At 43.4% G+C, this 24,946-nt stretch overlaps 3 protein-coding genes across 3 annotated transcripts; all 3 read left to right on the plus strand.

Annotated features, from left to right (window-relative positions):
- The first annotated feature begins 5,660 nt into the window (after positions 1-5,660).
- On the plus strand, positions 5,661-15,081 carry LOC101782900 (kinesin-like protein KIN-13A). Its single transcript, XM_004977006.4, has 12 exons — positions 5,661-6,135; positions 7,266-7,499; positions 7,622-7,795; positions 7,882-7,986; positions 8,774-8,851; positions 10,018-10,099; positions 10,472-10,634; positions 11,237-11,572; positions 11,683-11,901; positions 12,001-12,601; positions 12,682-12,747; positions 14,410-15,081. The coding sequence occupies exons 1-12, from the start codon at positions 5,977-5,979 to the stop codon at positions 14,590-14,592; spliced, it is 2,400 nt and encodes a 799-aa protein (XP_004977063.1). The 5' UTR covers positions 5,661-5,976; the 3' UTR covers positions 14,593-15,081.
- Positions 15,082-15,969: 888 nt separating this feature from the next.
- On the plus strand, positions 15,970-19,388 carry LOC101783713 (serine/threonine-protein phosphatase PP1). Its single transcript, XM_004977008.3, has 4 exons — positions 15,970-16,287; positions 17,043-17,602; positions 17,699-17,890; positions 18,945-19,388. Exons 1-4 carry the CDS (start codon positions 16,086-16,088, stop codon positions 18,957-18,959), a joined length of 969 nt encoding a protein of 322 aa, XP_004977065.1. The 5' UTR covers positions 15,970-16,085; the 3' UTR covers positions 18,960-19,388.
- A 948-nt stretch (positions 19,389-20,336) lies between these two features.
- LOC101784118 (U1 small nuclear ribonucleoprotein A) lies at positions 20,337-24,182 on the plus strand. The gene is made up of 5 exons (XM_004977009.2): positions 20,337-20,533; positions 21,269-21,441; positions 21,909-22,002; positions 22,912-23,003; positions 23,527-24,182. Exons 1-5 carry the CDS (start codon positions 20,410-20,412, stop codon positions 23,815-23,817), a joined length of 774 nt encoding a protein of 257 aa, XP_004977066.1. The 5' UTR covers positions 20,337-20,409; the 3' UTR covers positions 23,818-24,182.
- The last annotated feature ends 764 nt before the right edge of the window (positions 24,183-24,946 follow it).

Here is a 24,946-nt window from a genome sequence, read left to right on the forward strand (position 1 = left end):
AAAGGTTATTATAAGTCAAGGATCACACCGTGTGCAGTACTGCAGCCTGGAGCCAATGGGGAACCCGCTAGAGTAACATCCAAGTAAGGACTATTCTTTGCTCACAAATAAACATCAGGGTGCCATAGGCAAAAAAACAATCACAGTTGTCCTGTACTACTCCAGTGTTTAAAAAAGAAACAAACCACACGTACCTTCCTCCTCGGTCCGGCTGTCCCACCCACCCGCAGCCGTCCGATGCGGATCAGACGACGCCGCGCCCGCCTCTCCGTACCGGGTGCGGGAGAGGGAAAGGGAAGCGGCGGCGTGTCCGCACCGATGGAGAGAAGCGTTCACTCCATGACCTGCGGGCCCGGATCCCGTGGGCCCCGTCCGTCAGCGGGAACAGCTCGCTAGGCGTCGGGTGGCACGCAGGATTCATCAGGTTTGACCGGGGCAAGGGAGGAGGGCGGTCACGGTCAGCGGGCGGTGCGTGAGGAAGCGGACGTGGTGTGAAGTGTGATGCGATGCGCAGATGACGTGTGCGGCGGCCGGGTTCTTTTAGCGGCGACGTCACCCGCGAGAAAGTGTGTGCGCTCGCGTACGTGAGAAACCGAGACCTTGTTTATTTGCCAAAGTTTGGAGGTGCCAAATTACTGTTACAGCACTGTAGCACACTGTAGCGTTTTCGTTTGTATTTGTGAATTATTGTCCAAATATTGACTAATTAAGCTCAAAAGATTCGTATTGCAAAGTACAACAAAACTGTACAATTAGTTTTTAATTTCGTCTACATTTAGTACTCCATACATGTACCGCAAGTTTGATGTGATGGGAATCTTCTTTTTGCCAATAGGCCTCTCACTCGCTTAGGGGTACTTGATACCAGACTAAAGTTTACCTCTGTGTCACGGTAGATGTTAGATGCGCGGATGCTAATTAAGAGGATTAAATATAAGTTAATTATAAAATTAATTATAGAACCCCTAGGCTAATTCGCGAGATGAATCTATTAAATCTAATTAATCCATCATTAGCATAACACCACATTGTCAAATTATGGACTAATTAGGTTTAATAGATTCGTCTCACGAATTAGATTCCATATGTGTAATTAGTTTTGTAATTAGATTATATTTAATATTTCTAATTAGTATCTAAACATCCGATGTGATAGGGCTAAAGCCCCCTAAGCCAAAATGCGTTTGCAAGATATTGACCTGGAGATTTCCACCCGTTTCAAAATAGTTAAAGAGAGAGTACTTTGGAAACGACAAGCACATTCGTCAATTCGTACACGGGTTACAAGTTTCTTGCATCAAACACGAAAATTCAGGTGGATTGTGAAGGTTGGCGAAATTGAGTCCCGTTCAATCACCATATCAACTTGAATTAAAATAACAAGACGAGAAGTTACTGGAAGGCGAGATGGTCAATTTTTATCCCTCAGCCTTCTTCCAAGACTCACATTCGTCCATGAACAAACTACCGAACAGACCAATTGAGTACTTGACCTTTTTCATTTGAGTCCAACTTCATATCTGGTTTGATGTGGCACGCCTACAAGCCGTTCGTGAGTCTGTGTAAGATTATTGGTGTGCTATAGTCGAAGACCGATATCAATTCAAGTGCTGTACATGTGCTAACCTAGAAATCACTAGCATAGCAAAATAAGTTAGTGATGATCATGTGTCCATCGGGGGCGGAGCTGGGCCAGGCTCACGCCTAGGGCCACTAATGGGCTTGGGCTAATTGAAGCTAGCTGTACTTGGACCTTTGAACCTTTAAGCTACAGTATGGATAGTCCACACCTAGGGCCATGGCCCCAGTGGCCCTAGGCTTATATCCATCCTGTGTCTATGCATAAAAGGTTTAGGTTTTTGTTTACTTTACATTCCCCTTAACCATTGAACCATATTTGTTAAAACGTAAGGAAGAAATAATATCTATGAGAGTAGTCCTAACCCAAGACACTAGCCATAGTTTCTATAAGCTCCACATCATCGAAAAATTAGTACTAGATACTACTCTTCCAATACAAACACCACTATTCCATATTTGAATTTAATACTACTCATCTCTCATTATGTTTTGGATGGTGTGTAGAAACTAGATCTCATGCAATATCTGGTTTCCTTCTCTTTCTTCATTTACTTCCTTTGCACATCATCTTTTATCCCTAAGTGGCAGCTCATTTAATTCTATGGACACCATCTTAGTAGTTGGGTTAAGACTGCCCTGAGAGTCTATTGGCTCATGTGTGGCATGCTGACGTAGAATACAGGACCTAGGATGATGAAATCGAGCCCAATAGAAAGTTTGAAGACGATTGGTAATTTAACAATTGATGGGAGATGGATTGGAGCCTGATGAGGCAAAAGAAAGGGATCAGATAGACTGTATACACCTAGATATGATGAAAACACTGCAAAGAATGTGTTGATGGATCGATGTTTGTACCGGCAGTTCGGCACAAGCCATGTAGTATGGGTGCATGCTGGGATGCTGACCAGAGATCCCGACCAGATGCTACTAGCTGAGACGCAGGATGCGTCGAGCAACCGTGTCTTTGTCGGTTCATGTATCGCATGCACCGGAAGCTGCACCACCGCCGAGCGGCCGGGTCGGTCGATGCATGCATCTCCCACCACCCGTTCCGTCCCGTCATCCCTTGCCAAGCATGCGCCCGTGCGTTTGGCAGCCGGCCGTCATTGTGCGTCCACATACTAGTCTGCTGTTCTGCTTCCTTTTGCTTCGGCCGCGTGCGTCGTGACTCAGCTCGCTTTGCTCGTGGCGGCGGCCGGCATGAGACCGACAGGAGGACCGAAGGGTAGTCACGCCCGCCGACGGGAGATGGGCCACAGAGTCGGCCGGCCGCGGAATATGCACGCTCCTGCGCGGCCCGCGCTATACTTTCCGTTGGGGCGTGGCGTTGGCCAGCGCGGACGAGGAGGGAGGGATCCTTTGCGGGATGCGTCCGAGCTCCAGCGCAACTGGGGATCCGCTGCAGCGTATTTCTTGCTGCCCCTGCCCTCCCCTGAGCAGCCGAGCTACCTGGCTAGCCTGTGAACAATGCGCTGCGGAATATTTTTTGCTATTTTTTTCTTTCTAAACAGTCCTAGGTGAACTTGTCCCGATATATCATCTAGACCAACGAACTCTCAAAATGTACTTTAAATTTCCAAACTTGTCACCTGCCACTAGCAGCACTGCTTCCTCCAAGATCGGATTATGCGGGGAGGAGGATGATAGTGGAGCACGAGACTCGCATCCAACCGGCATCATAGAGTGCAGGCCAACAGGTGCATTTTTTTTTTTGATACTCACCATCAGGTGCAGCTTGTTGTGGTGTTGTCCGATGCACGGTTGAGGGGCCTGCACCGAAGCCGAAGGAGAAAACGAAGGGCGGCATGAACCGACGAGATATAAAGCGCGAGAACTAGGAGAAGTCCTTGTCCTGCTCACCGTTTGGACTAGTGATGTGGCACACGATGAGTTCAGAATTTGAAAAATGTATTTTTAGTGTGTAGGAACCGGATGATACCAGTGTCATAAAATGTATTTTGAAAGTTTAGGAATCTGCATGACATCACGAGGTAAATTCAAAGACTTAAAAAAACATTTTCAGAATTTAGGGATATGAATAACACTTTTCAGTTTAAGACCACACATATATTTTATTTTATTTTTCCAACTCGTTCACGTTAGTTTCGGGATCTTTTGTCAGTCATCACGAAAGAGATAAAAGAAGAAATACGGTTGTCAACAGTTCGATAGCTAATGTAATCAATTAGATAAGGGTGTACTTACATGAACGACTGTAGATACTAGAGAGGATAAATACCTGCTCCAACTATCACGGTCCTATTTTTCTCCTCTTTGCTGAAAAACCATATTCATATAATGTTTTTTTTGCATGTTTGAGATTTGTGTCCTTACTTTGATTACAAGCATACATTGAGAGCATAAAAAGTAAATTGATATTGTTGCATGTCATCCGGATAGCATTAAATAAATATGGCGAAAAACAACTCTTACAATGCATGGTATCGTGTTATTATTTCTTAAGCCACTCAAGAAAATTAATTATTCTTCTATACTATAAAAATTAAATATTTTGCGGTCTTGTCTATGATAATAGACCCAAAACATGAGGACGTTTTTCTAATCTTGAATCTCAAGCCCGAGCTATATCTTCGCAAAGATACATACTTACCTCCTCTTTCTCTCATTTATTTAATTATGTGTAATGCTAATGCAATAAAAAATCCTACATATCAGCTTTATTTAATGCACATGTTAGCCCTAAGAATATAGAAGCGGGCACATGCCTAATCCTATCCTGCTAGCCTGCTAGTAGGAAATATTTTAATTTTAAAGTGAAATCTTGGAATTTGCTCAAGGGCAATATTCATTTGTGGAATATAGTTGCTGGAAATCATTCCCTTGGTGGCAATTGATTGAGGAACATCTTACACAGATTTGGATGGATGAAAGTGCACACAGTTCTTACTCTAAAAACTTCAACCTAAATAGGTGGATCTGCCCCATATGACTACACTACATTTTTCCTTGTTCCTCGATGCTTGATACAAGCACCATCAACCAACAAAGCAAACTATGTTGCACTACTGGTGAGGGTCAAGATGACCTTACATGTTAGACTAATGGACTAAGTGATTTGGCTGTATGATCTAAATTATATCTAAAAATGATAGCAGTGTTGGGTCTTACAATACGGTGGAGCGATAATGTCGTTGCAACGATGGCTTAGAATTGTGCCCCTGGTACATCCATGTCACCTTCTACGCCTCTGTTACCCCAAAATCATAGCTTGCATAGTGTCCATCTCCTACTAACCTTCTTCCTACTAGCCCTTGTACTATTTTCCATGTGTTGCTTCTCTACTCTGGTAGCCATTACTTGGTCTTTAGATCCTCTAGAAGTTTAAGCTCCGTGCTCTTCAGCTTACCCACATAGTGACATTCCTTCCCTGCCTCTGCGATTGCCTTCTCACATTTGGCTCCCCCTTCGAAGTAGTACTATATTTCTATCACTCCAAGATCTTAGTTTTTTGAATTCAGTAGAAATCCAAACTATATAAAATTTCATAATGAACATAGGAGGGAAAGAAAGGATTTGCATCTCCATTTATTTGCATGTCTCTCTCTCTGCACAACACGAGTTCTCAAACAAATTGCCACAAAGTAATGATGTCTATCAAATTTCACAATTGAAAATGCCATACTACGATTTTGCCTATATCCATCTCGGAGGTTGAAATAATTCTCATTGATTGTTATTGGCCAATTATAAAAACATGTCCTAGCCTACGGCTTCACCACTTGGTGCTATCTAGTGAATAGTGATAAACACTGCCAGGTACTACCACCATATCACCTGGTAATAACCAAACCACTAATGACGACACTCAACATGTTGATTGATATAAAAAAACAAGCCGGCCATCCTCTTCCCCAAATGCACAAACAAGTCCTTTTCAAACACAAACTTTCCAAAATTCGAAACAAAGCAACACCCTTATTCCTTCCCAAGATTCTTACTTTTTTTATTTGTTTGCAGAATCAAAAACCTTGAAAACTCCATTTTTGCAGCCACCTTTTTCTCACTCTTAAAGCACTTTCTCTCTCGCGGTCTCACCAGCGAACCCATTTTGGAGAGCGAGAAAAACAAATAAAAAAGTGAAGCCAGCCACCCCAACTCTCTTCTTCCTCCTCCCCTTCCCCCAATTCCCATTCCCAATTCGCCCTCCTCAAATCCGGCGCCCGCATTCCCGACCCTCCCGCAGATCTGGGATCCGCCGCCGCCGGATCCCCCGCCGCCCGCGACGCGTCGGGACTCGCGTGATCCCGCTACCCAGCCGCCAAGTTGGCGCCCCAGCGGAGGTCGCAGCGCCTCGCCGGCGGCGGCGCGGGCTCCGCCGCCGCCGCCGCCGCTTCATCCGCGCAGCCGCCAGGGGCCACTGGTCAAGCCGGGATGGGGGACTCGAGCGACGCTGTCATGGCGCGGTGGCTGCAGTCCGCGGGCCTGCAGCACCTCGCGACGTCCTCCGCTGGCGGCGGCGACTACCGTGGCGGTATGGCCGGACTCGGGGGTGCCGGCGCCGGAAGCATGCTGCCTAACCTTCTCATGCAGGTGAGGTTCCTCTCTCCCTCTCTTTCTCTCTCGGGAGAAAATGCGTGATCTAGTTGTTGGAATGCGGATTGTAAAGGTGGCGTCTTTGGTGCGCTTAGTGCCGTGTGCTTCGGATCGGGTTGCTGTCCAGATGAGGCGCTGGAATCTCGCGATTCGCTCTAGGGTTTGTTGTTTTGCTTGGAGTTGAATCGGATTCAGCTTGGTTTGGTGTACAATTTGCTTGTGTTGTCGGGCTATGTCAGCATGGTTAGAATCTACAAGCGGTTGCTATGGCTGACGGCTGATTGATCCAGGATAGTGTTCAGCTGTAAGACATGCACTCATTACAGTGAGGGCCAGCAAGCTCATGAGATTTTTTCACATTAATTCATGAACAAACACGCATCATCGAGCAGGGAGCTACCTTCCAAACTTTTATGATTGCGAACAACTGCTTATTTCTTTCCAGCATTCAGTTATGCAATGCATGGAGTTTGCTATAGTTTGAATGGAGGGTGGAAATGCCAATATGGGATCGAGGACCTAATCTTTATCCTTTATGGTTCATTCAGGGGGCATTGATTGCTGATTTCTATTTCTTTTGGAATGCCTTTGAAGATCATACTCCTGGGAAAATAATCTTAGGAAAATTAATAAGCGATGATGTCTTGATTCATGTGTCTATGTTTGTTATGTAAGAGATATCATGTGCCATTTTATTTGGTCTCCGGTTCAGATAAAACGAAGCCTGTACTGAATGAAGAAAGAAATATTCATGGACCTCTTGCAGCAAACCATGTATGCTCACATTGTATAGCATATTGGCTTTGTTCGAAATTGAGGCATCCAGGAAACCCTTCTAACTTGAATGCAGTATGATTGTTGTACTGTAAACTTGTGCCAACTATAAACCAGAAATTGAACTCCAACACATATACATACATCACCTTGTTTTTTTCTTGTCATGTGTGATGTAACTAAACAAATTCTTATGTATTCTACTGATGCTGTTTGCTTCAAGTATTGCGTGCAACTACACAAAAGTATTATGGTTTTCCTAGTGATAGGATGTTTACATATGCATATACTCTCTTTAAATAACATGTGTTATTGGATGGCTGATGGTCACTAATACCATTATTGCTTGACAGGGCTATGGGCCACAATCGGTTGAAGAAAAGCAGAGACTTTATACACTTTTAAGAAGCCTAAATTTTAACGGAGAGTCTGCAGCGGTGTCAATGTCTGAGCCCTACACACCAACAGCTCAGAGCTTTGGTGGGGGGAACCCTGTAGAGGGGTTTTATTCCCCTGAACTTAGAGGTGACCTTGGGGCTGGCCTTCTAGACCTTCATGCTATGGATGACACTGAGCTACTGTCCGAGGTATGCCATGAAAATATGTGCAATTAGATGATTGATGCACAAAAACAGTGTTTCATATTGATTCATCAGTGTGAAGTGTCTTCCTTCAGTTTATTCTAAGCTTATTATTTTTCCGTTGGCAGGATGTAGTATCCGAACCACTTGAGGCTTCGCCCTTTATGCCAAAGGAAATCGATGATGATGATGATGATGTGATATCAGGGAGCCAGCAAGTCCCAGTAAACAATTATGATGTGGTGACCAGTGAAAAGGAGAGCACTGCTAGAGAAAATAATGTAGCAAAGATTAAAGTAGTGGTATGTTACTCTTGTTCAAGTCATTCATATGTTTGTGCCAACTGGGTAATGGTTGACTCACCTGACTTAGTTCATCACACGTTCAGGTAAGGAAGAGACCTTTGAACAGAAAGGAGCTATCTCGAAAGGAAGAAGACATCATATCTGTGCATGATTCATCATTTTTGACAGTTTACGAGCCTAAGCTCAAGGTATCCATGGCTCATCTTTAGGAGTTTTGTTGCGCTCATATAAAGCACTAAAGCTAAAACCATCTGTTAGTTCCTTTTTTGTTATTTACGTGGCCATGCAAGTCAATCTATTTTATACTCATGTCTATTTGGTGCATTAGATGGTCAACATAGGTAACAATTTGCAAGCTGCAATCCACAGACCACAATCTACAAGCTGAAACAAATAAGACCTTACTCTGTTACTCATTTGCTGCCTGTCAAATTTAACTATGTATGCTGTGAAATACCGACACGTTTCCATGCCTATTGTGCCATATAGCTACCAGCCTACCACATGGGTACTAGGTAGACATGTTGTTAGTAGCTTTCCAGTGATGTGTGTATATATTTGTGGTGTAGACTGCCTGTTCCCTGTAATGGGCAGGAGTTAGACATCATTTTGATGTAATATATTCTAATTTAATGATAACATAAATATCTCCTTGAGCTTGTTGTATGTGACTAGCATGTTGGATATAATGTTGCTACTACACATTCCTGAGCGCTTGGTAATAAACGCATACTACAGACCAGGGGTGCTTTAAATAATTCCTTTGAAAGTTTTTTTTTGAGGAAGAAGCATTGAAGCTAAAAGCTTCTTGTTTTCATTGCTTATTAGCTGTCTGTTTGTTTTGCAAAATATTTTCAAAATAATTCTGAAATGCTGTAGGATAAATGGGAATTCATCATCTTAAATGTTTGAAGTGCTTCTTTGGACCTTTTTCCTGGCTCCTATTGTCTGCTAACATATCCTCTCTACTGGAAGGTGGACTTAACAGCTTACGTGGAGAAGCATGAATTTTGTTTTGATGCTGTCCTGGATGAACATGTTTCGAATGATGAGGTATGGCACTTTCTCTTGTCTATCCAAGCTGTAATCCTTGATTATTTTGTGGCAGCTCAAAACGACATAGTTACAGAAATGAACGATTTGGATTCAGACGTGGAAAATTCTGAGAACCATTATAATTTAAATTTCACTGAAAGAAGATGACAGGATTGTCTAATAGATTTCAAGGATTGATTCCTTTGTTTAAACTGATAAAGTAGTAGCACCCAGTTTTGTTAACCTTGTTACAAATCTACAGTTTCTTTTTGTATCGGTAAGTATTGCACTTGCTCACCTTTCACTTATCTTAATCCATGGATATACAAACAACAACAACAACAACAACATAGCCTTTCAGTCCCAAGCAAGTTGGGGTAGGCTAGAGTTGAAACCCAACAAGAGCCACAAATCAGGGTTCGGGCACATGAATAGCTGTTTTCCAAGCACTCCTATCCAGGGCTAAATCTTTGGGTATATTCCATCCCTTCAAATCTCCATTTATTGCCTCTTCCCATGTCAACTTTGGTCTTCGTCTACCTCTCTTCACATTACTGTCACGCCTTAGGGTTCCACTACGCACCGGTGCCTCCGGAGGCCTTCGTTGGACATGCCCAATCCATGGATATAGATCGGGAAAAATTATTCTGAGCTAATCATAAGAAATGGCCAAGCCATCCTGAAGTTGAGGGATTCTTTGTTCACTATTGTTGAAATGGGCAATATGCATGCATGTACTCCTCATGCCTGCTTCTCTCCAAAGTGCTCTCTCTTATGAATGTCGGTGTGCCTCAGAAGCAGCATTTTTCTTTCTGAAACCTGAAGCATTGTAGCCACCTGTAGTTCTCCAGAACAGAAGATGCACTTCCTCATTGATGAAAGACTCGTATGGTTAAGTCACTTGCTCCGCAACCAATTTGAATTACCTGCCCTGCGTGTTATAGCCACTAGCTCTGTTTGGTTAATTGTTAACAAATCCTTGTTACTGCATTTTCCTCATTTAACTTTATAATGGCAATGATATGATGCTAAATTGATGACCCCCAGTTTTGAGGTTGCATGGTTTTACTTCATAGTATCAATTTTCTCATTGACATTTGATGTTTCTCCATTAATGTGCATAGTGTACGTTCTCAACAATCAGCATTGAATTTGTTGTTTACCTTATGTGATGTTGTGGACAGGTGTACCGTGAAACAGTTGAGCCTATAATTCCAATTATATTTCAGAGAACAAAAGCAACATGTTTTGCTTATGGCCAAACAGGTTAGTAATTCTGTTGTTACAAGCTTATCATATATATTGCATTTTTGACGCATAAGTGAATTGTGGTTTCTGATAGTTTCTGCTGAAAACATCAATATCATGTTGCAAACTTTTCTGTCGTTATTATAATTACACTGCAAACTTTTCTGTAAGTCGTGTTTACCTTAATGCTCTATATGCTTATGCAAATAACTACTTATGAGCTCCCAAGCTAAGTCGCCCATCTTTAAATAATGCCCCTTTGCCGACTATTGGATTAGACCTCATACTGTAATTGAAACATCTTAGGTAGCAACTCATAAGTCATAACTCATTTGTTTTTCAAGGTCGCCTACCTTCCTTCAAATATCTTATTTTCTAATTCATGAACAGGCAGTGGCAAGACATACACAATGCAGCCTTTGCCTCTGAGAGCTGCACAAGACATGGTTCGTCTTTTGCGTCAACCTGTCTATCGGAATCAGAATTTTAAGTTGTGGCTTAGCTATTTCGAAATATATGGTGGGAAGCTCTTTGATCTTCTATCTGACAGAAGGTTGGTTATTGCATTTCTTTTAATGTGGTTACATCACATGCTTAAAAATTTAGAAATGACACCTTTTTATCTGATTTTCTGAGACAACAGTCTTTGTTCATGGTTTGATGTTAGAGTACCAACATGTCACATTATATTTTTTTCCTTTCTTTTCCGAATTGTTTTCTGGTGAACTTGCGCATTTGTGTGCGTGTCGCTCTTATTCATGATGTCTGGTGGGAATGCTGAAGCATGTGCTCTACTTTGAAGTATCTATTTTTCATCAAAGCAAAACATAATCTATTATTAGCCATCTGCTATTATTTGTTTGGATGAGAAATCCATGTTTTGGGATACTAGGTCAAAATGTTGCTTGATACTTTTATTTGTAGAATGCCATTATTGTAGGTTTTACAAAGCATCGCTAAAGTTTTCTTTGATGTAATGTACATTTTCATCAATTAATGAAAGGGGATTTTCATGTCTGAAAGAATGGCACTACCGTTGTTTTTTTAGAACTTAACATAGAGCCGTGTTTCAAATCTGGGCCTAAGAATCAATTTTTGGATGAGATATCCAAATTATTTTACCTGAACTGGAATTTCTTATCCTTTATTTTGTAGGCAACTACTGATGAGGGAAGATGGCAAGAAACAAGTTTGCATTGTTGGTCTACAGGAATTTGAGGTTTCTGATGTCCAGATTGTCAAGGAATATATTGAGCGAGGAAATGCAGCGAGGAGCACTGGCTCAACTGGGGCCAATGAGGAATCATCAAGGTCGCATGCTATTCTGCAACTGGCTGTGAAGAAGCACATCGTTGTAAAAGATACTAGGAGACAGAGAGACCGCGATGCTAATGAAGCTAAAAGTACAAAGGCTGTGGGGAAAATATCATTTATTGACCTTGCTGGAAGTGAGCGTGGTGCTGATACTACAGATAATGACAGGCAGACAAGGTGTTGCTTATGTCTTTATAGATTTGCACCCCTTTGTTGATCCCTCAAGCTCCTTTACCATCTAATTGTTATTGTCAATTATTTTAACCACCAACTTGTTATCATATCAGGATTGAGGGAGCGGAGATAAATAAGAGTCTGCTAGCTCTCAAAGAATGCATTCGAGCTCTTGACAATGATCAGATACACATTCCTTTCAGAGGAAGCAAGCTTACTGAGGTTCTTCGTGACTCATTTGTTGGTAACTCTAGGACGGTGATGATTTCTTGCATTTCTCCAAACGCAGGTTCATGTGAACACACTCTAAATACCTTGAGATACGCTGATAGGTAACAATGTTAAACTTATATATCCAAGTGATATATGCTGTTCGATCATTTTGAAATGGTTCCTGTCATTAACTTAGTAAATTTCTAATTAAATGACAGGGTCAAAAGTCTTTCAAAGGGTGGAAACACAAGAAAAGAGCAGTCCACAGGGCCCACTACCGCTTCTAGCAGGGATTCTTCGTCAGCTCCATCTTATCCATTGCCTGCTGAACCTGAAGAAATCCCTAATCAGATTCAAGAGAAGAGACCGGTTGATACTAATCGGAAGGGCACTGAAAATTTTATCTCCAACCCTTCTGGGGAGCCTGACAGAAATTCCTTTAGTATGATTCCAAGTTATTCTAATAGAGGGAGAGAAGAAAATGGTGCAGCATCTAGTTTCAATGATAGGGAGAGGTATGATTTGAAGTCCGGCCAAACTGCTTACACTGGTAAGGCACAGTTGGTTCAGAATTCAGCAAATACACAAGAAGAGGAGAAAGCCACAAAAGTCTCACCTCCTCGGAGAAAGGCTTACAGAGAAGACAAATCTGATAGGCAGAGCAACTATGCAAAAAAGGATAATGGGCCTGAGACTGGTCGGGCTGGGTATAAGAAGCAGCCGCAACAGCAGCAAAGGCCACCATCTGCTTCAGCTTCGTCTAGGCAATCTGAAAAGGAAAGTTCTTGTGATGATGTGGAAATTGATGCAATTCTTGAGGTAAACAACAGTTCATGGATAGTGTTGTGCTATTCGGTTCCGGATTGTTCTGTGGTGCTAAACTTTCTTTTGTATGTTAGGAAGAGGAGGCTCTCATTGCAGCTCACAGGAAGGAAATTGAGAATACGATGGAGATCGTGCGTGAGGTGAGTCTTAACCTACTAAATAATATAAGGGTGTGTTTGGTTACCGGGTTGAACTGGGTCGGAACGGGTTCGACCCCCTTCATCCCGCGTTTGGTTGAAAAACGATGGGGAACGGGTTGGACCCAGATGGGAATATTCCCAGTTGATTCGGGTCGAGCGGATTCCTCCAAAATGGACGGACCGCTCCGACCCAGTTCTCCCTCGCGCGTCCCGTGAAACCAGCTGGGGCCAGCAGTCACCGCTCCAACCCTATCCTCACCTCTCTCACCCCCTGACGCCAGGCGCACGCCGCCTCCTTGCCGTCGCCACCGCCGCCCGCGGCATCCGCCGCCGCCCGCGCCCTTCGCCGCCGCACGCGCCATCCGCCGCCGCCCGGACCTTCCGCCGCCGCACGCGCCATCCGCCACCGCCCGCACCATCCGCCGCCGCACGCGCCATCCGCCGCCGCCCGCACCATCCGCCGCCGCACGCGCCATCCGCCGCCGCCCGCACCATCCACCGCCGCACGCGCCATCCGCCGCCCGTGGATGTAGCCGCCCGTGGATCTCGCCGCCGCCGGATCTCGGCCCCGCCCGTGCCTTCCGCCGCCGCCCGTGGACTCCGCCGCCGGCCCCTTCCCCCCATCCGCCGCCCGTGGATCTCGCCGCCGCCGGCCCGTGGATCTCGCCGCCGCCGCCCGTGGACTCCGCCGCCGCCGGCCCGTGGATCTCGCCGCCGCCGCCCGTGGACTCCGCCGCCGGCCCCTTCCCCCCATCCGCCGGCCCGTGGATCTCGCCGCCGCCGGCCCTTGACATCCTCCGCCGCTCCTGACCTCCGCCGGCCCCCTGCCATCCGCCGCCCCTGACTGGTGCCGCCCCTCTGCCATCCGCCGCTCCTGACCTCCGCCGCCCCCCTGCCATTTGTCGCCGCTCCTGACCTCCGCCGCCCCCCTGCCAAGCAACGCCCCTGTCCAATAATTTTTTACAGTACATAACAGTGCTAGAATGTGATATTGTTGATGAATTGGCAGCTATGTATGTGGTAATCTCACCAGATAGGTGAGCATATTCAGTGTCCAACCCGCATTCTCCAACCAAACAAGAGATGGAACCACTCCGACCCACTTTATCCCCCCAATCAAACAGAAAACTGGGTCCAACTCATCCCTGCAACCAAACAAGAGCTGGGTCGAACCCAACCCAGATAACTGGGTCGGCTCCGACCCAACCCACGTGGTTCCAAAACCAAACACACCATAAGTCAATGCATAACTATATACGCTAAGTCATCTTGTATTATACTATTTAGGCCTATGATGTGGGTATATTGATATTGGTGTGGATCCTAGGAAAAAATATAGCTCATCTAGTACATGTATAAGTTCATTGATCGCAGGGATAGAGGCATAGAGCTAATGTTAACTGTCCATTTGCTGTAACGAACAGTTCCTTTTTAACGATGGACCAGTCCTTTTTTATTGACACAGAAGTCTGGGGGGAGTTAACCACACTGCAGTGCATTTTTCATTTATATAAAAAACAAAACATGATGGAATGGTCTTATTAAGTACATTCAAACTTTCTAGTTTGTTCTTTGTGTAAGGTGGCTGGTTGAGAATACTGGCAGCTTACAATATTATTAGTTTTCACCACACTGCTGAAACATGTGCATTATGTGTCTCAGGAGATGAACCTTTTGGCAGAAGTTGACCAACCAGGCAGCCTTATTGACAACTACGTGACACAGTTGAGCTTTCTGCTCTCACGAAAGGCTGCGGGCCTGGTCAGCCTCCAGGCACGCTTGGCACGGTTCCAGCACCGTCTCAAAGAGCAAGAGATCCTTAGCCGCAAGAAACCTTCCAGATAGTTTGATCATCAAAGACACTGGCTTTTTGCCTGGTCATTCGATTGCTTGGAGCTCAACTATGGTCCATTAGCGTTTTTTCTCCCATGCACTCCGATAATGCTGTATCAGAGGAAGGTAATGAAAGAAGACACGTGGGAGTGGCTTAGGGCGAGGTGGGATTGGGCTGTGCTCGTGGTTGATGTCATCTGGAGGCTATGGGTTTGTCACGGTTGATGACCAGTTTGGTAATAGTCCTTTTTACAGTGGGGCTGCTTGGGCTTGTTTTTTTGGCGGATGCATGGCTTGCCCTTTTTGTCTTTTCTTCTTTTTCCCATTTTGTATGAGGAGAAACTGCAACTGTTTGCAGATATCAGTGGTCGATTTTCGCCGTGGTGCGTTTGTGGAAAACAGGTACATTGTTGTTGTATATTCATTACTGATATAATTTGTGTTGAGAAAGGAAAGGACGTGTGTATGCATGGTGAAGAACTTGAAATTACTTGATCCCCATTTGAGACTGCTAACATGTTCTGTATCGCTTGCCTAGTGTTCTTTTTCCAGACAAGCTCCAAAGACATAAATGTTGTCAAGATCAACTCATTTCTCTCCAAATACAGGTAGAAATCGAGTTGAAACAAGCTGGGCCTGATTTCTGAGCATTTATTTGACTCACGTACTTTTTTTTAGCAAGCTTTTCTAGATTTACAGATGTCTAGATTTATAGATGTTTTTATGCATCCAGATATACACTATATTTAGATACATACAAATATATATGCACTTAGAAAAGCTAAAATGACCTATAAATTGAGGCATACAAACATATATGCACCTAGAAAAGTTAAAACAACCTATAATTAGGAGCTTAACCACAATACACTAATAATGCATTGGACCTACTGATGGATTTTATCAACATATGAAAATGTGGCCATTTGGATCATTTGAGAATCCATCTATCTCTTTGGTAATCACTCCGATTCCTAGCAATATCAGTAACGCAATAAAAGTAGCATATGAACGCTCGTTGGATCTTGGTGTATGAGAATCATTTTAGTGGTATACGAGAATCATTTTAGTTGTGTATGTATGAATTGGACAATTGTACGAAATCATCATTCCAAACACAACTAGAAATTTCTGCTTTAAGAAAAGGAATCGTAAATTGCTGACCTCGAAATATACGAATACGACCTATAGAATGTTTCGCCTCTATGATCTCACGGCAGAAACACACCCACAAACGGAACAATAGAAAATGACAAAAACGGTTGGAGAAAGATCCGCCTCGTCGATCAGCGGCCGTCCATCCTTGAACCGACGGCGGATGCTCCTTCACGCGGTTTTGAACACTTCAACTCCAACGATTTGTTCGGTTCGTCGACGACAACCTCCATTTCCACCTCCTCCCTCTCTCTCTTCCTCCGCTTTCTCTCTCCTCCTCAGTCCCTCTCTCTCTCTTCCTCCGCCACACGCCGCCGCCGCCGTCGCCGGGCAGGAAGCGGGGCGGGAAGATGATGATGACGCGGGCCCCGATGGGGCCGATGGAGGGCGCGGCGGTGGACGAGGTGGTGCGCCGGCTCGTGGAGGGCGGCCGCGGCGGGCGCCAGGTGCAGCTGTCAGAGGCGGAGATCCGGCAGCTCTGCGTCGAGGGCAAGCGGGTGCTCCTCTCCCAGCCCAACCTGCTCCGAATCCACGCCCCCGTCAAGATCTGCGGTAATCAATCGCCACGCGCTCTGCCTGCCCTGGCGCCGCCGCCTAATTCCTTTCCCGTCCTCGTTTGGGATGCTGCCGCCTAATTCCTCCGTCTCTCGGCGTCGTGGTTCCTCCGATGTGGATGGGGAGGGGAAGCATAATTCGGTCGTGCTATTTTTGGTTTCAATTAGAAATGTCGAATCATAGTGGGATTTGGGTCCGGGATTAGTGCGGTGCCCAATCGGGATTATTGACCTGTTGTTTAGATAGCTGATTAGTGCTGGGTCTGGCTTTGGCTGTCTGCATTTCATACGTGTCCCGTTTGCAAGCCTGAGGGCATGGGAATGAATGATGGAATCATCAATCATGGGCGAGTTGGCAGGAGTAATGATGTGTGGTTAGGTAGGAGTTTGTGCCACAAGGAAACTCAATCGAGTGGCTGTGCCGTGCCGTTCTCTGTTTATATCTGGTTAGAATGATGTTTTGTCCATATAACTGCTTGAAAAGCTTTTCTTGGCCCCCAAAAAAATACAATTATAGAAAATAACATTATCAGACACTTATGCACTACCTGCTTTACTCCCTGTTCATTTAGTAACGTATACACTGAGAGGCTGTCTGACCCTTTTGAGTTTGAGTGCGACAAATTCACTTGTGCAATTGAGAATTATGTTGGTGTAAAGATGTAGGGCTCCTTTCCCCATGTGTTTATTCTATAAATTCGTTTACATCTCTATACAAAATGTCTTCGCCTTATCAATTGTGGGATCCTGCAGGTGATATCCATGGCCAGTTTGTTGACCTTTTGAGACTGTTTGATTTGGGTGGTTATCCTCCAACTTCAACTTATGTATTCCTAGGAGATTATGTCGATAGAGGCAAACAGAGCTTGGAGACTATATGCTTGCTGCTGGCATACAAAATCAGGTACCCTGAAAAGATTTTCCTGCTGAGGGGGAACCATGAAGATGCGAAAATCAACAGAGTATATGGGTTCTATGATGAGTGCAAGAGGAGGTTCAATGTTCGGCTGTGGAAGATATTCTCGGATTGCTTCAACTGCCTGCCTATAGCAGCACTCATCGATGACAAGATACTGTGCATGCATGGTGGTCTCTCACCCGAATTGACGAGTTTGGATCAGATAAAGGATATTGAGAGGCCTGCTGAGATTCCTGATTATGGTCTCCTTTGTGATTTGCTTTGGTCTGATCCTAGCCCAGATGGAGAAGGATGGGGTGAGAGTGACAGAGGTGTTTCATGTACGTTTGGTGCAGATAAGCTTGTAGAGTTTTTGGAGAAGAATGATCTTGATCTTATTTGTCGAGCTCATCAGGTTTGTGAAAGTTTGTCTTCTGCATGTTTTCTCACTTATTTTCGTTCTCTGTGATTTTGACCTGACAATGCTGGCATGCATATTCAATGATCCTAGGTAGTTGAAGATGGCTATGAGTTCTTCGCACAACGGCGATTAGTGACAATCTTTTCTGCTCCAAATTATTGTGGAGAATTCGATAATGTGGGTGCTCTATTGAGCATAGATGAGAGCCTAATGTGTTCATTTCAGATCCTGAAGCCAACTGATATGGGTCCACCACATGCAAGAAAACAAATTCCAAATAAGGTATATCACCTGCCTTCACATAGGGTCATTACTCTGCTATAAATCTAAGACTTGAATCACTGGAGATCAAATGTTTATTATACCCTTATCATGTTAGCTAGAGGTCCAGAACCCATGCTTCACTCAATGATGTAATGAATGAACATTTGAGATTCCAGCTATTAGTTGATGTAAAAAATTAAATTTCCAGGAAAGATGATGTGGGCTAGATCTATTCTGTTTTGTTAATTCTAAAAATTCTTCCATAAAGAATCAATTCACCCAGCAAAAGCTTTCATGAAAGGATAATAGCTTATTGTACAAAACTTATAATGCTTAATAATTAATTTGACACCACGGCCCCACTGATGCTTAGGGATAGTCATAAGGAAAGCTTAGAGATGATTTCCCTCCTACCAACAATTATTTAATAATCTCTTTCGCTAATACTTTGAATAGATAAGGATGATGTTGTAATTGTTAGTTGTTACAAGATTTCCTGTAATGAATCTTTTTTCCTGAGATAGCCAATTCCATGACATATCATTTAGAGACAATATGTTTGTATTTGTCACTTCCTGTTAGCAAAATTATGGATTCTTGAATAGCTGTGGGCGTAAAAAGCTTTCTGCATAGTATCCTGACCACTGCATTTGTTCACCTGTGTCTTGCAGCTTTGTTTAGTCAGGGAACTATAGGGGTTAGTAGGTTACTGTTGAGTACCCATTGGACACCTAATTGATCTAGCACTAGAAGAGTACAGCTCACTTTGTTCTAGTTTGCTTGGGGCTATACTAATATTGAGTAGAGTTTGCATATATTATCCTTTCTGAAATTTGTCTATGTAGATCAGTTAACAAGTGACCATCAAATAGCTACGAGTGAACCACCCAAGGAGCAAAGAACAATTGACCCCCCATTGGATGATTTCATCCTGATTAAACTATCACTGCAACAAAAGCAGCACTTTATGATACTAGTACTTCTTTATATTCAAACCAAAATGTACTTTCTGTCAGACGCATGAGTTGAAGGCAAGCTAACTAAGTACATCACTCTGTCTTCCACTTTACAGCCAGCCAGAGGGTGAAGCATTTTATCAGCATTCAATACTTTCAGTATCATCATCGTCAGTCAGCTCAAAGGGGGTGATCTGTTGTTTGGATAGTTGGATCCACCAGGGCATGGCATTAGACATCCATCAGCCAATCCCCTTGAACCACCCTTTATCCGCGTCTTGAGTGGCAGCTTGGCTGTAAAGGATATTCTGTACAGCATTAGGTTGGATTCATCATCTGTTTTTGTTCTTCCCGCCGGCACAGAACTTCATTGCATTGGCAGCATGGCATTCCGTAGATGTTGGTAGTCCCTATTTTTTCTTAGCTGTGTCATGCATTTGCCTGGTCTTTGTGACTTGATGTATGGTAATTTTATCCTTCCAATATGTAGTTATTGGAGGAAAAAAGTCTGCACAAATGTTGTTTCTATCAGCAGTACCATTCTTTATACCTTTAATTTCTGTGCGAGCCTGGAAGCTGGTAACGCCATTTCGGTGTCATGCAAGTTGCAAGGGGGAAGATAGTGGTTACCGCGGCCAATTCAAGAAACGTTTTAAAGTTCACTTGGTTTGAAATGCTTGTTCTTTCTCCTGAATCCTGAAGGCAATTTTGTATACCAAATATCAAAGCTCATTGTTTGCTGATAGTTGCTCGAGTCGACTCGACGCTCAGTTCGCCAGGTTGGTACTTTTTACCCAACCCAAAACCAGAGGTGGATGCATTTACAAGATTGTTTAATTACTGGTTGCATATCCAAGTAATTAGCAATTAATTTGGTTTTAGAGGATTTTAGTTTGCAATTAGTATCCACATTCCATCCACTGAAAACGACGAAAAGTTGAGTTGGTAGTGCAATTCAGGTCCATCATTCCAGCCCAACTCAACACTCCCCCCAAAAGCCCGATTTGTTTGTGTTTTGTAAAAATACATGTGCTGATGAAAAAATTGCAAATCTATATGATGAAACGGAGGAATTTAACTTGGATCCACCCTACCGTGAGTTCAAACGCCGGGATTTCGAAGAATATTTTAAAAAAATCATAACTTTTTCATATGAACTCGGATGGAGATAAACTTTATATGAAAATTATAAACCTTGACGAGATCTACAACTTAATTCAGACTTTTTTAATTTAGAACTATCTTAGTGCTAAAATAATCAACACAATGTTCAAATCTAAAATTCAAACGGCTATACGCGTGTATAGAATTGCAATTTTTTTATCATGTATTTTTGCAGAACACTAAAATAAAAAAATATAAAAAAATTCCAAAAGCCCAAACTGCAAGCCCACTGCCCACCTCTTCATTAGCGTGTGTGGCCCAAATAAGATTTACCACCAGCAAAAGCCCAGCCCTCTTCCTTCTCTCACTCGAAAAAAGTCCCCTCAACAAAACGCAAAGCCCAGCCCGAAAGCGAAGACGCGAGGGGGACAGAGAGTTCTCGAGCTCGAGAGCGCCGCGCGAGGAGAGGCAAGGGAGATGAGCGGCGAGGCGCCGGCCGGCGGCGGCGGCGGCGGCGGTGGCACCGGAGGGGAGGCGAACGGAGCCCCGCCGAACGTCACCATCTACATCAACAACCTCAACGAGAAGATCAAGCTAGAAGGTCCCCTCCTCTCCCTCCCCTCCCTCCGTCGCTAAACCCTAGGAATTTATCTCAATTTTCCCCCTTAGTTTTGCACCCTACGTCGGAAAAATTGCAGCTCTACGGGTTGATTTGAGCGACTTGCTCTAGGCACCCGGCAATGGAAATCTCTATGGCGTTCGCTATTAAAGCCTTCGCCCGGAGACGATGACGCTAAGTATGAGTAGGAGACGACAATGGATGGATTGCGTGGTCTCCCCTTGCCTCACTGGTAAATGTGGATAACTAAAACCCTAGAGGAACTAGGGGTGTGGGTAGCTCTTGTTCAGGCCTTTCGCCGAGCAGTTTGGGCTTGATGGCTGTTGTGTGGTCATGGACTGCCTCTGGTGTTTGCGTTGAGATTTCGCCGAGCAGTTTGCACCCAGACGGTCTGTGCTGTCGGATGGTCATGGACTGCCTCTGGTGTTTGCGTTGAGATTTTGGAGTGCAGGTTTAGTGGTTTCCTGTTGTGAATTGTGTTGAGCAAGTGAGGGTGTGCTTATTTTGTTGCTGAAAATTTTCGGCTCCGGTGGCTATAGCATGCACCATATTCTTTTTTGATATGCTTGCTACTGGAATTGAAATTTCTGTTTGAAATTGGGAACTGAAGAATACCAGGACTTAGATACATTCTGCACACACATTGGCGTTTCTGTCCAACTTAGCGTTATCCTATATTTTGTTATAGCTGATAATAATTTGCTGAAATTCTTACAGAACTTAAGAAGTCCCTCAACGCCGTCTTTTCCCAGTTTGGGAAGATTCTTGATGTGCTTGCTTTCAAGACTTTGAAGCATAAAGGCCAAGCTTGGGTTGTCTTCGAAGATGTTGCATCAGCAACCGAGGCTATAAAGAGGATGCAAGACTTTCCCTTCTATGGCAAACCTATGGTGAGTTCAAGCTGAGCTGTGCCTACAAGCTTCCTTGTCCCTTAATTTGGTTGCTCTACAACTTCACTGCTATGTCATGCTGTCTTTGGCTTAGAGGGCAGTTTTTTTTGTGTTTGTGAATCTCACGCTGAGAGAGAACATGTACAATTGCCCTTTGCATCACACTGTTTCTTCTTAAGTAAAACTATTGCCATTCTTAAGGTTGTAACCTTTTATTCTGTGTTTGTCTGTGCAACCTCCAAGGCCCGTAACAAATAAACTAGTTTTTAAAGGCATGGCTTATATATGGTTTTGTTATTCTTAGAAGATAATTCTAAAAAATATGCCTGTGTTGGTAAATCTTTCTAACTCAATATGATCCGGAAATATCACCTGCTTAACTGTATTGCATTTTGGATCCAAGAAACTATGTCAATTGTATATTTTATATTTGCTTTACTCCTGAAATCTTTATTGTTTGAATTCAGAGAATTCAATATGCCAAGACCAAGTCGGATATTGTAGCGAAAGCTGATGGCACCTTTGTTCCTCGAGAAAGAAGGAAGAGGATCGACGAAAAACGTAAGACGCTGGCTAGCATGCGTTTTGTATTGTATCATTATTTAACTGATGATGTTGTCCTTTCTGCTGGCTAAGACGCCTTTTCTTTTATATTGGTTGTTTAACCAATGCGATCATGATCGATGTCTACTTAGGCATCAATGTTTTTGCTCTTCCATATTATCATGATCTTTACCTATTCCTTTACTTGGAGACGACAAGATTTTAAGTTTAATTGATCCGTCACTTATGAATATTTAACACTGAATACTAACGTTGTACTTGATAAAGAGTAATAAAAATATTCTGAAGATGGCTTCTCTTGCACATATTAGTGTTTTGTGGGCTAGATATGTGTCATGAGGTGTTAATGTCACTGTCATGGTTCCTCTCTGTTGTGGGATAAATGATATCGACACTTCGATGTTAAAATTGTTGGATTAATCCATCTAATTAGGTATCAACATTTCTTGTGGTCCCTTATTCTCCAGTGTGAAGTTTTGTCATATGATAACTGGACAACTCTCAAGCTATTCATAAAACCAATTGTAAATACAAATTTTCCTCCCAAGATTGATAGATGCACATTCCTGTTACTAGAATAGGGCGATCAAATGGCTATTTAATTTTTCCATAATGAGTTGTGACAAATGCCCTTTTCTGTTCCAACTTTACTCTGAATTTACACTTGCTGCATAATTTGGGTTTTAATACTAAATGAAATAGAAATATTTGGGTAAACGAGGAGGCTTTCCTCCAACCTGAGAATCAGTTATCTGTTCTGCACACCAGACAAAGCCTTAAATACTCTTGAAAGAATTGCTTCTGGCTGAACTTGTGCTAGTTAAAGTTATAGGCTTATTGAAACTTGGCTTGCCTTACTCCATTCTTTATGGGAGTAAACCTTATTAGTTTGCTTATTCTTTGCAGCTGAAAAGAAGCAGAAGCGTGAGCAGCACCATGAAGCTACTCAAATTGGCATCGGTGTAAATGCTTATCCTGGTGTTTATGGGGCTCCTCAGGTGAGTACTGTAGAATGTATTAGAATCATATTTATGCTTCATTGCCTTTTCTTTCTTGTGCAAGATGTCATGCATGTGGCATATGAACGTTGGCTCTTTGTGTTCCAAGGAGCTATCTCTTTGGATTGTAAAGGCTTATATGTAGTTGTGTTCTAAGACCTGGTCGTCTATTGCATATGTCTTAGCATGGGTGCTAAGATCCATTCATCCTAATTCCCTTTTTCCCACATTTTTTTACATATTACTGTTCATAATTTCATACAATATGGCAAATGTGCATGATCCAGATTCTCATTGCATAATCATGTTAGGAGTGTCATGCAAATTATTGAGCATTGATCTGGCATACGAAATATCTTGAGTTTTAGGTGTGATGGTGTCATAGCTCTTTGCTCATGCATTGCATAATATTATGGATATGAAGCCCCACAGTTGTGCAATTAGCATGTTTTCACATTTAACTGTGTCCCTCCATTGCTTGATATGATGTCCACAACTTACATGACTCATTTTTGCGTGCCAGCTCACCCAGCTACCTATAGCTGGAGGACAGAGGGTCATGATGCCAGAGATAATTGTACCAAACAACATCCTCTTCGTCCAAAACCTGCCACACGAGACGACCCCTATGATGCTGCAGATGCTCTTCTGCCAGTACCCTGGCTTCAAGGAGGTTCGGATGGTCGAGGCGAAGCCTGGGATCGCTTTCGTGGAGTATGGAGACGAGCAACAGGCCACCGCTGCCATGACACCGCTTCAAGGCTTCAAGATTACAAAAGAGAACCAGATGGTCATTACTTACGCAAAGAAGTAACAAGCTCCAGAGCTGTATCGACTTGATGGGTGAGATGTTGTATTTGGAGGTTTGCACAATTGTTAGATCCCCTTCGCGTGTTAGGTAGACTGGCATCCTGGACAATCTGTTACTTGTACCACTTAGTTGCAGTTATGTGCACTTCAGGAACAAATATGAAAATGGAAACTGTTTTTTTTTCTCGCTCATGTATCTAACGTAGCAACTGCTCCGCTGAATTGGGTGTTTGGAGAAGTGCTCCGCAACAAACTGCTGCCGATGAGGTACTCTAGTTCGCGAAGGAAAACAGTCACAGAGCTACTGTAACAAAGACAACTGCATTTCATTCTATGGCACAGCGCGCTCAATGTATCTGGAAATTTTCATTGCAGTTGTCTTTGCATTTTATAACTGCGCTCAATATATCTGTCACAGAGCGGTTGAAAACAGTCCTGACATCTAACATTTTATTATGCTTCAAAGTTTTAAAATATGATGAACATTTGTATGCCTCATCCCTATCGCCACTCATCTGGAAGTCTGGTATCACTTATCAGAAACTTTCAGTGTTACAACGAAACAGGCAAACTGCAATTGAAATCAACATTGGTAAAGGTCAGGCGCTGATCCACATATATGAAATATCAAATGCTTCACAGTTCACACACTCTCCTTCCCACATATACCCTCCTTATCGAAGCATGTTCAGTGTCGCCACCGCCGCATCGACCTAGGCATTGTTCGGCCACCTTTCGACATCCATCCATGGAAACAATGAGTACAAGGTATGTGCTACTTATGTCCCATGACCTGAATGTTCTCGCGTTCGTTATCACTCGCTAAGTCGCTATGTAGGGCTAGAGTGCCACCAAGGTTGCCTTAATGGCAAGTGGCAACACAGGCATGGGTCACCGCATCTCGTTCAAAGACTAGGATTGTTGATATGCACCAATGATTTCTTTCCATGTTGACATGGACTGGACACCAAAAGTTGGGACAAAGCCAGAATGTTGACAATTTCTAGGGCTAGTTCATCCTTCTAGTCATCCTTTACAAATGGTTGTTACACGCTTTCTTTACAAATGTTTATTTCACATTTTGTTTACAAACAGTGTTTTCACTGCACTTTGCACATTCAGGTAGTTCATAT

The sequence above is a fragment of the Setaria italica genome, chromosome VII (assembly GCF_000263155.2).
Source record: "Setaria italica strain Yugu1 chromosome VII, Setaria_italica_v2.0, whole genome shotgun sequence".
Classification (NCBI taxonomy): domain Eukaryota; kingdom Viridiplantae; phylum Streptophyta; class Magnoliopsida; order Poales; family Poaceae; genus Setaria; species Setaria italica.